This window comes from Acanthisitta chloris, unplaced genomic scaffold, assembly GCF_000695815.1.
Source record: "Acanthisitta chloris isolate BGI_N310 unplaced genomic scaffold, ASM69581v1 scaffold22741, whole genome shotgun sequence".
NCBI classification, from domain to species: Eukaryota; Metazoa; Chordata; class Aves; order Passeriformes; family Acanthisittidae; genus Acanthisitta; species Acanthisitta chloris.
Genome location: NW_008654634.1, coordinates 2,634 through 14,564, shown reverse-complemented (window position 1 = coordinate 14,564; position 11,931 = coordinate 2,634). Strand labels below are relative to the sequence as shown.

At 35.9% G+C, this 11,931-nt stretch overlaps 1 protein-coding gene across 1 annotated transcript; it reads right to left on the bottom strand.

The window, feature by feature from the left end:
* Positions 1-1,042: 1,042 nt before the first annotated feature.
* DECR1 (2,4-dienoyl CoA reductase 1, mitochondrial) lies at positions 1,043-11,431 on the bottom strand (the record flags this gene model as incomplete). The annotated part of the gene is made up of 9 exons (XM_009083622.1): positions 1,043-1,238; positions 1,332-1,394; positions 1,712-1,858; positions 3,994-4,066; positions 5,333-5,432; positions 7,493-7,640; positions 10,016-10,102; positions 10,248-10,305; positions 11,229-11,431. Coding segments are annotated over 9 exons (939 nt in total), but the record flags the coding sequence as incomplete, so codon positions are not given.
* Positions 11,432-11,931: the final 500 nt, after the last annotated feature.

The window sequence follows — 11,931 nt, the reverse complement described above, 5'->3', positions numbered from 1 at the left end:
TGAATTACTTCTATGGTCCTGACTCTTAAATCACTGCATCAGTCTCAAAGCACACCCAGCTATGGCCATGCTTGTATGTGCAGACAGGCTGGAGCTCTAGTTGAATATCACGAAAAGAAAGGCATTGATTTCAGGCTGAAAAAGCAAAAATCTGACAATTTCTTGAGGAATTCCAGCCATGGTCCAAAGCATGAGGGACAAGGAACTGGCAACTCCCTAATTTGGAAAACATAATAAAGCTAAAAGAGCAATTTTTTTATCACCTGCTTATTTGGGATGGATAAACAGACTATATTCAGAGGTAATGTCATCTTGAAGTTTCTTTACTTCCAGCCTGTGAATGCAAATGAAACCTAGGGTTTTTCTGCAAATCTTAACAAATGAGGTTTCAACACTCAGTCCCAATTTACCAATGTCCTTTACTAGCTTTAAATAAACCACTTTTTATGGAGAGACTTGCCTAGTCACACATACATTAATAGCAAATGATTTTTAGTTTCTCATTTTCAAGAACATTAACTTAATCATGACAAAGAGCAAGCTCCTTAGAAAGGCACTGCAGGTCCTTAAATGCCATTTTTAAAGTTCAGCATAAGATAATTAACAGACTGAAAATGTCAGCAAAAGATGAGACCAAGACGGTTACGTATTTCAAGACTTTTGTAAGTAACCAGAGGAGTTACATCCTATCTCTGTGTATGCAGTCCTGCTCAGAACCTGAAACTTTGTTTGAAAGTTTGGGACTTATCACTGAAGTGTGAAGATGAGGACTTAATTTCTTAGTTTTTCCTCAGATTAACAATTATTCAGTTAAGACAGCGCTGAAATGCCATTGGAATTACACTATTAAGAGGCACTTGCAAAGATCTGAGTAACGAAAAAATCCTCTGGAAAATTAAAAAAATGAAAGAAGCTGATCGTAGATCATGGCATGGCTGTGTAAGACAATCTAAGAACCGTAACATTTCAGTAACCAACTGTTGTTCACTATTGGCAACAGAGTAGATTTTAAATGGGAAAAATACAAATGCTCTGTTCAAAATACAACAATTTCAAAATATTTTATTGAAATCAGCATACAAAAGATTTTGATGGTGATTTCTCAATTGGTTATTTCTAAATATTAATGAAAAAGCAGTGGTTCACTTCCAAGAATCTGCACCATACAGCCACATAGTTTAAGAGCCTTTTGTTTTTCTAATCATTGCTTCCATCATGTCCCACTGCTCTTTGGTGACCTAATAAAAGAAAAGAGCATTTTATTGGAATTCCATATAATAATTACACACCGAAGTGTCTGAATGCAAAATAGCGAGTAAGAAAATTAATACCCTCTTCAAGGCATTGAATTCTCCTGCCATAGAAACATATTCTCCACCATCCATTCTAATAACCTAGAAAAAAGCACAAACAGTGTATTTAAGAGTAATAGTGGCTTTTCTAGTCTTCCCTTGCTATGAACTGTGAATGTAATTTTTACTGATTTGGGTAAGAAATCCCCATGCTCAAAATAATGCAATTCAATCCCCGTTAAAAGTTATTTTTAAAGGTACTAACGACCATGCACTACAATTAAAAGGTGAATAATGCTTGTAATGAATTTCAAAGTAAGATGTTTTGTTTCATTTCTGAAACTAGGGCTTCCAAAAGTATCAGCAAAACTCACATCATCATCAGGTGAGTTGTATAAACAAGATCAACCAAAACTCACTGCTCCATTAATCCAGCTTGCATAGTCACTGCAGAGATAGGCAGCAAGATTTGCAATTTCTTCTACAGTTCCCAGGCGACCACAGGGAATCCTCTCAAGCATCATCTTCTCAAATGTGCCTGTCGGGTCAAGGCGGCTAAAAGCACCCTGAGAATTAAGAGAAACATTATAAAAAAAGGTTACAGCTACATCAGATAATAAAATCCAACGGGTATTTGACTCCACATATACAATATGGAAGTTAGCATTTGTGAGTAAGCTGTCTACACCCTCTTTGTCAGTAGCATGAAAAAGCAGGAAGCAGGAAAGAGAAAACAATTTATCCCTGTTGCATTGATATGCATCTACTGAGGATGATAAGCTGGAATTTAACACATTGGGATAGTCACCCACCATCTATCTGTGAAACACAAAAGGGGTTAATCACCTCTATTTCTCAAACACCCTTGATAAACATTTGAGGAAGTAAGCAAGACTCAAAATTGCTGCATGGGCTGGGGAGGGGAACAAGGGGAGAAGAGGAGAAGGAAAGTGACCAGAAATAAATTATACAGTAATTTATTAGTAAAGAAAATGGAAAAGGGAAAAAAAAATAAAGCTCAATGAAATTGCAGCAACAGCTAGAACAAAAGTAAGTCACTGAAGTTTTAGCATTTGAATAGCTTAAAACGGCATAGGAAATAGGGTTTTTTTTGTTCTTCCTGGCTCCTCCACACAGAAACAATCTCCTCACACATAATCAGAAATGTATCAGTAACATTTATGTTAATTTACTAAAGTTATGAATTAAAGCACACTGCAATTCACATACTCATGGCTGTACTCATGCCACTGAATCCTTCTATGGCCATGTTTTTAAATGACAGTTTATAAGCTTGATGGTATTGCTCTTGTATGCCCTTTTCTCTTCCCAGCATGACTGAACAACAGTAGTTTTTAGACACGGGTATATCACCAAAAGCAGAAAATCTTGATTTTGCAATATGCTCTTAAATAAAGCCAGTCTGCCTTTCTATGCTTTCAGGGAAATTTTAACTTGGAACCAGTATGACAAATGTAATACTTCACTGTGAACACAAGTACCTGAAGGGTGTTATACACTATTAGTTTGAGTGAGAAACACTAACCGGAGTAGTAATATTCACATTTAAAGCAGTTAACTTGCCAAAAAAGTATGAGATTCTATAAATTAGTGATCTCACTACGTGATGTTACGGGATGCCAAACAGATTCAAAAAGGAACAGGACAAACTAATAGAAGAATAAAATCTAGCCAGATAATTATCAAGAGAGATAAACTGAGGCTGATTACACAAAAAAAGAAATGCCATTAAATATTTTTCTTCTACTCCCATCTAAAAATCCACAAGATACAAGACCTGGAGGAATTTGGTCTGATCCTGTAATATAGTTTCAATATTCTTGTAACACTGCTGCTTCTGCCACTTATTTTTCTTTATAGTCAAAAAAAATATAACTAAGTTACAGAGTGTAGCATCTAAAACTGACAAGAGGGCAAAAAGCAAAACAAAAGTGAAAAGGTGAAAAGAAAAGCAACTCTGCAGTCCTACCCCCAAAACAATAGTAAAACCAAGTGTGAAACATTTTACAGGTAGTAGTAATACCATTATTAGCTGTTACTGCTCATAATTGTAATAATTTGATTCAATGGGAAAAGGATCCTCCTCTCTCCTCTTGCAGGACTGCTTTCTTTTTTCTTCCTGTTCCAGCTGGTCTGGATTACTTCCTTCAAACCCTCCAGTCCTTTTCACTCATATCAAAGCTTCTCATTTCCTTGCCGACTTAGTTTTTCTCTTTCTAGTTTTGTGATTTTCAACAAAACTAGTGAGATTGGTATGTACCTAAAAGAGATTCTGAGATTTTGGAATGGATGAGATGTTTTGTTTAAAAATTAGGAGTTCAGGCAAAAATAGGCACTTTACTGCACCACGTTTAAGAATTCACTTCACTTGACAAACTAGGTGCATACAGTTGAAAAGAATTAACATTAAAAGTATTTTGCTATATCAATTCTTTGACATACTAAGAAAAGGTTCAATTTATAGCAAGCGTAGGAGAAGAGGCAGTGGCAAGTTTCAGAAGTTCAAGAAATCCTATTTTACAAAAAAGCTGAGGGAAGTGTGTTCAATATTCCAGCACAGTTTTGACTGCCAAGGAAATCACACTTGAATTTAAATGCTATAGAAAAGGTTAGACTTGCCTAAAGTGAAGTTGGCACTACAAAGCATATTCAAGGCTGTGTTTCACTTCATGCTATGTACCTTTGTTTTTATTGGACCTGGTTGAATCACATTGAATCTCATGCCATATTTACCCCATTCAGCCGCAAGTGACCTAAAAATTCATTAACAGAATGCATCAATATTTTAACACACTATTTTAATAGTCTTATTCATAAAATAAATAAATTAAACTGAGTCAAATGGGTAAATGCTAGAACCTTCCTGAAACAGGCATTTCTACCTAAGGGTCTTTTTGTTTCTTAACAAAAACATTTTAGAGAAAAGAAAAATCATATTTACAAACAGAGGAATATTGATTTAAGCACATGCATCATAGATAGAGCTACATTAAGGAACAATTCTTTCTCCCTTGCAAATTACAGCTGATTTTGACACCAAAATTCCTCGACAAAAAACTGTCAGGCCACCATCTTTCTCTGGCAATTTAGACTATCCCACAAGCATGCATTTCTAATATTTTCAATATAGCTCTCACATCACATGTTTTGAAATAACAAAAACCCGAGGATATGTTTTAAATTGGGACCATTAGAAAAATTCTGCTTTATGGCAACAATTTCTCTGCATAAGCAGTACTTCAGATAGATCACCCCTACAGTGAGTGAACGAGCTGGGTCATAAAGTCTCTGAAAAGTACACACTTCACTTACAGCTCTATAGTAGAGAAATCAAAACCATCACTCATTTCCTCATTTTTTTTTCTAGATATTCTAGCTACTAAAAGGCCACCAAACTATTAAATTCCATCTGCCAAAGTGCAAAGAAAGATCTATCTGTTATGAAGGACCACTCTGAAGTTTAATAATGACACAAATCCTTTTGCTTGCTGAATAATGTGGATACGTCACATGATTGTGTTCTGAATTAAGTATAATTGCAGATAGTGATAGGAAACAAATTACTTTATGAAACTAAATAGATGAAGCAACAATATACTTCACCCAAATACAAGCACATCTTTTCTGGAGACAAAAGAATGTGGAAGGCACTATAGATCCTTAACTGTTTCCCCTAATAACTGTCTTTAGGTGCAGGTTCACCTAGGAGAATGCAAGAGAATCTGATTATCAAAACTTTGCAAAACTGAAACTTTAGAACTTACTATTGCCAAAAGAAATAGTTCTACTTCTTTTTATGTTGGCCTTGTGAAAAAAAAACCCATCATAACAACAGTTAATACTTCCTTCTGTAAGAAGCTGTCAGCATACTATTTTCTTGCTAGGATACTGGAGCCTGGAAGGGTCTCCTACAGTACAATGGAACAGGAAGACTATCCCAACTAGCTCCATTTTTGTAGACCAATTACCCTATCTCAAGGATGTGAAAACCAGAACACACATTTTGCTCTATTACTCACTTGCTCATTGCTTCTACACCAGCTTTGGCAGAGGCACTCGGCAACACAAATCCCGAACCACTCTCTGCATAAATTGTTGTAATAGCCAGGAAAGCCGCTCCTAGAAGTTGCAAAAACATTTAAAAAAGAACCCATATCAAACAAACAAAACCCCCAAGAAGATCAAACTCTGAACTTAAGGTAAAAGCAACATCAGTGGTACAGAAGTTAGCAGCTCAAGTGTTTGGGATGTCATTTCATTCTGGGTTGTAAAAAGGTATTTTAAAATACAGTCTTAGAAGGTTGGAAGTTCCCTCTTTTGTGTGACTGTCAAGAGTTGTTTCAGGTAAGTGTAAATAGCTAGTGATTTGGCTCCAAAAGTCTAAACCCTCAGACTTGTACTGATAATCAGTTTAATGCACAAATCAGTTTAACTGGAGTGAAGACCTAAGATCTCAGTGTCCTTTCAGAAGCTGCCCTAGTCTAACAGTCACTAACCAGGTATTTTGTCCTAATTTCACCAATTCCTGAAGGAAAACAAAAATTACATATATCTAAAAACAAAAAATCAGCATTAACCATCAGGTTTGGCATAATCTTAAAATGACAATTTATGGTTTGAGTAAAAGTTTATGCAGTAAAAAAAAAAATAGTTCTTAAAGAAATTTTCAGAAGCTTTCTCTGCAGTAGAATCTCTTACAAACTGAACCTGCGTAACTTTTTCCATTATTATCACAAGAAACTCTGTTATTAAAAGACCACTTTCTTTTCTATGGTGTATTTTATAACAGATGTAGCAAAAACATTATGGAAAAGCAAATGTTAATTTAATCTTTCTTTTATAGAAGCCTGCAAAATCCAGTTGTCTGATTGATGACTAGTATGAGCTTACTGGAACTGGGAAATGGAGGACAAGGGATGATAGCTCACTACTTATGCCACAGTAACAGAAACAACTGTTCTACTTACTAAATTTTAAAAATAATTTAATTAGAATAGCTACTCAGCAGATATTTCTAAAACAATAGACATCGCTGATAGAACATATGTGAAGTTGAGACTCAGGTAAAAAATTTCAATAATGTTACACAAGAGAAACTAAAGAGAACCATAAACAAGCACTGACTGAAATGTCAGCAGATATCCAGAAACCATGGGCCCTCTTTATAAAACAGTAAAGTCTTCACTGAAAGAATTTGAAAAGAAAAATCAACACAGTCAAAAAAACCACAGAACAACTCTGAAGTTATTTACAGATGATTGTTAATTATATGTTTTGTAGACTTCAACCATAGATTTTTTTTAAATACAGGTTAAATAGAGGTGAGTTAGGTGAACCTAACACAGAAGCAAGAATAAATGATAAATTTACAGCTCTGAAGTTTTAAGTACACTTCAGTTCATATACAACTTTTATTCTAAAGCCTATAATGATAAAATGGACAGTATCTGACCCAAAACATCTTCTTGCTTTGTAAAACAAAATAACACAGTGGCAGATACAAATTCCTTTTAAATACCAGCACATACTTGAAATCTAAAAGCAGAGAACTTTTATTATTCACTACATTAGATTTAACATAGGCCATACTGCAGATCTGAAGGATGTGCCAGTGTTCTAGTCACTGTCAGATGCAAAGTATCCTCACAGACTGCTCTAAAATATTTGCATTGGGTAGCATCAATATCACTTCAGAAACTAAGGTCTCTGCTCAAACTTAAGAAAACAAGCAAGTAAAAAGAAAATGAAGGTGGAGAATGAGAGAAAAAACAGGCACATTTGATTTATTTACAAAAATATGTCTTAAAGAAAGTCTTAAATAAAAAGTCTTCCAGCACAGAGAAGACTCAAAAGAGGTAACAGCATATGTTTTCAACAAAGCTTTATTTTTTTAATTTTAAAAACACTTCACAACCAGCACAAACTCTGCAAACAGATTTTTATATTCAACCTCATGGCCTCCGGCTCCAGTTTTAAGGCCAGATGCTACAATGAAGTAACTGTTAGCCAGTTCTACTGTGTTGCTCCTAAGTAAAACTTCACTGAAAATGAACTTCCTTTCTAGACAAGATGAAGAATATTAAAAATTGTATTTGTCTTCCAACTCTCAAAAGTGGCTACAATAACAGTAAGTCAAGGAAAGCAAGCAATAATACATGACAATGCTTATCTTAGGATACCTTTTTGTACTTTAATGAGCTCCTTTCCAACTTCCAGAGTCACGAACGCAGTACCATTGAGCACAATGTCAGTTATCGTTCGCCATGCGTTAGCAGAAAGTCGTTCAGAAGGGGAAATGAAGTTTCCAGCTGCATTGTTTATCACAACCTGGAACACATGAAGGAAAACTTAAGAGTTAACTAAAAATAACTCTTCCTGAGACAAAAGCAAAGAATTTACAAGGAACATTTCTGTCTTTTCAGGTACAAAAATACATCCTGATGATGTATTTAGCCTGGAGAGGAGGAGGCTCGGGGCAGACCTTATCGCCCTCTACAACTACCTGAAAGGAGGTTGCAGTCAGGTGGGGGTTGGTTTCTTTTCCGAGGCAACCAGCAGTAGGACAAGAGGGCATAGACTCAAGCTCTGCCAGGGGAGGTTTAGGTTGGATATTAGGAAGAGATTTTTTTACTGAGAGAGTGCTCAGGCATTGGAATAGGCTGCCCAGGGAGGTGGTGGATTCACCATCCTTGGAGGTTTTCAAGCTGAGACTGGGTGTGGCACTTAATGCCATGGTCTAGTAACCACAGTAGGGTTGGACTCAATGATCCTTGAGATCTCTTCCAACCCGGCTGATTCTATGATCCTCAACAAATGAGGTGCAGGGGGCAGGCGAGAGAGAAAATAATCCATCGGAAATTTGGAAATCCAGCTCATTTTCTGCTATTGATGCATGCATACCTGTGCTGCAGATGTTACACTGCAGTTACTAGTCTAGGCCCGAGGAACTGTAAATGTAAAGGGTGACTTAAGTTGCTATTTTCCATAGCATCTCAAGTACATCCTATGAGAAAAGTTTGTCTCCACCAAGCTCCAGGGTCACATATATTTAACATAATGGATGCATGGCAATAAAAGCAAAGAAGTTCAGGCAACCTGATGTGTAAAGTCTAGATTGGCTGACTGTTACATAACAGGAAGTCTAATCAGTCATGGCAAAAAGAATATTAAGCTATAGTGTACTGCAAGCCACTAGTACAAAGCTTTTTTCCAAAGAGATGTATATCCATTGCTTGCTGCCTTTCTAGAAACAATAATTAGGCAGAGGATGCTTTCACTTTATCATCTGCCTAGCCCTTCAAGCTAGTAAATTAGATATGTTTTCTTAAGGCGACACAGCATCACACAAGCAGCTTTTAAATCAAAACTTATGTGGCCAGATCTTGTGTATTTAATAATGCAATGTGCTGAAGCAATAAAATGGTGTTTTACTTATGGAATGGCACCTTGATTCATGCAGGCTTGCACATATAACAAAGTCTTTGTCCTGAAGAACTTCCAGGATAAATTACGACATTAGAATGTTTATTAACAAAACAGAGTGATACCCAGGCTTGCAGTATTCATAAACTTACATTTCATGTCTGCCACTAAGAGAAAAACTGGACAAAAAGGAACTGAATACTCAATTTACTCTGCAGTCAAACACACAGAGTATGTGAAATTACAGACAAACTAAATGCTTGCAAAGAGTAAGTCATGGGAAGCATTTAAACAGAAAATTACTGGTGTACTAAAAATGTAATACACAGCAGGAAGTCTTCTCCCTCTCTGCACATACTTAAAACAAGAAGATCATGCTGTGCTTTGGCCAATCACTGCATTAACTAGCAGTCAAAATAATATTCAGACTATCTTGTCTACAAATCTGGACAGTGAGTTGTCTTATTTATAGCACCATTATAGCATACAGCTGAGAGAGCTCCTCCACATCTTACAGGAGGTTCTCTACCACATCTAAGGAAGCTACTGGTGAATGCAAATTGTCTACAATACACATACAACAATATTAAATCTACAGTAAACAGTTTTAAATCTGACTATCCTTTACAATGATGTTAACACCTCCATCACAGTTTCTATCAGGTAGCAGAATCTCAAGTTTTTTAACTCACATTCAATCCAGAATTTGGTGCCTACCATCACTTGGACTCCACCAGTCCATCCTTCTCCCTGTCTGATGTAAAGAAGCTCGGTGACAAACTATTAAAAACCAGATGTTTAACCTGACTAAAGGCTTTTTTTCTCAATCTTTGTGTATATTAGCAAGCTAAGCTAGGACCAAAGAAGACGTTTATGAATACTTCCATTTCTGATTTGTGAGACATTCTGTTAAAAAGCAATAGATGTACTTCAGTAAACACAGGTAAATCAACTCTCTTCAGGAGGATGTAAGGGCAATAATCTACTCACTTCCTTAATTCAAGGAATCCCTTTAGAACCACCCCACTGTTTAAAAGAAAACGTTAGTCCTTAGACTGAGGATAACAACGTTTTGTCTATTTGGTCATTAATTATTTTAAGAACTGCAGGAAAAGAGTGACCAATTTAACTACAAATGTTAGCTTTACCTTGAAGTATTGCCACTGTTCTGTCCAGTGTCTCTTTAGATTCCAGTAGCTTTCTATCATAGTACTTTTCTTCACACCTACCATCCAGAGTATTTTCCTAAGACTGAAGTTTCCCTTCCCTAGAACACTAACCTCAGGATGTCCTGCCACCTGGATTGTTTCAGCCACAGCTTTCTTAACTGAATCTGGATCTCTCACATCACACTGGATGGCATGAACCTATAGAAAAATGGAAAGGCAGTTTTAAGACTTCAAAACTGTATCACTCATAAATTAAACAAGTCCACAGAAACACTTAAATGCAAAAAGATCCTACAAACATTTAAAGTCTAAGTAACATATTCACAATTCTGTAAGAACTTACCTTATTTCCTGTTTTATTAGAAATTTCTTCTGCTGTTCCTTTCAAAACATCGAGCTTCCTAGAAGTAAGTATACAACATCCCTTATTTCAGTTAAGCACAATTACAATTCAGATCAATCTCATTATTTTCCAAGCAAATATGAGCTAAAATTTAAATTACATGTGTGTGCACATGTATGTTGCTCATTTTCATGAAAACTGAACTTTGAGATTTAAACTATGTTTAGACACTAACTTTCTGAAAGAAAACTTTAAATCTAAGTAATTTCTGGTTAGTGCCACTTCAAAGCAAGTCAGAAGTGACAACAGAAAGAGAACTATCTAAAGCTAATCACATGTGATGAGCTATAGAAAGTATTTTCTTTCTGAATGTATAATCATAAACTTACTTTTAGCTACTACTCCACTAGCATTAATAAGAGACATACATACTCAGATTAAAACTAAGTAACTAAACCACTGTTTGGATGAATATCACAACACTTCTGTTTATTTTCATTAACAATCACATTGCTTTTCCAGACTTTCCTGCAGTGCTACTTAAGAGAGCTATAGAAAGATCATCTTCATTAAGGGAAAATCAGGGCTCTTGTTAAAGTCAGAAGAGAAATAGCTTTAATTCTTTAGTGCAATTCAAATCTGTATCAAGAAAATCTGTAACAACACATTTAAAATGTTCAGTAACACACACTGCAATTTTTTGTTCTCATTAAGGCTTTACTTGAATTTACGTCCAATATTCACGGCAGTTTATTCTGCCACATTTCAGAGGAAATGAGCTTAGTTTATTTCTACCCACTGATTTTTACCCGTTAGACATTTGTAAATGGATCTGCAAGTTTCCAGAACCTACAATATGACATTATAGTTTGAACATGCACTGAAACAGAATAAATAGAATCATATTTCCAGTTTATGAGGAAGAAAACAGATCTATTCAGCACTAAATGAGAGCTCTAAAACATCTTCATTAATATTTACCGGCTTGCTATAACACACTTGGCACCTAAACTGGACAAAGTGGTTGTCATTCCTTTGCCAAGCCCAGTACCTCCACCAGTGATTAAGGCCACTTTCCCTTGGAAGGCATTTGATGGCAACATCACTTTCTGATGAGGTGAAAAGAATGCAGCTTGTGGTGCAGTGCTGTCCTGATGCAACACATTTGGCCCACGGCTGAAAAACTGAAAGAAAAAAAAATAGATAAAAGTTAGTTTTTCCTCCTTTCTGCATAAAGGACTATTAAGCAACATCAGATTTTCTTATGACAGTAGATCGAACAACCATAACTGCCTTACTATAAACAGAATGTAAGAATGCCTAGATTGTATTAGAGCAAGACACAAGGACCTTCACTTAAATGCTAATACTAGACTAGGAAAGCACTTGAGCTGTTTTTAGATATTGCACTGCACTACAAAGAACATCTGAAAAAATAATTTAATCATGATTCACGTTATTTTGTGCATTTTTTGTGTCTATCACTCTTACTGGAGCATGTGGAAAACCATTAAAAATACAGACTCCCAGCAGGATTTGTGCTTCGGATTTTACGTGCACTGTACTTATGCATAACAAGCCCTAACAAATCCATGTGATTTTGATGTTACAGATGCACATATTTACAAAACCAAAAGCCCCACTAGTAGTTTCAAGATTTTGATCCTTTACTACTGCAGGCAAT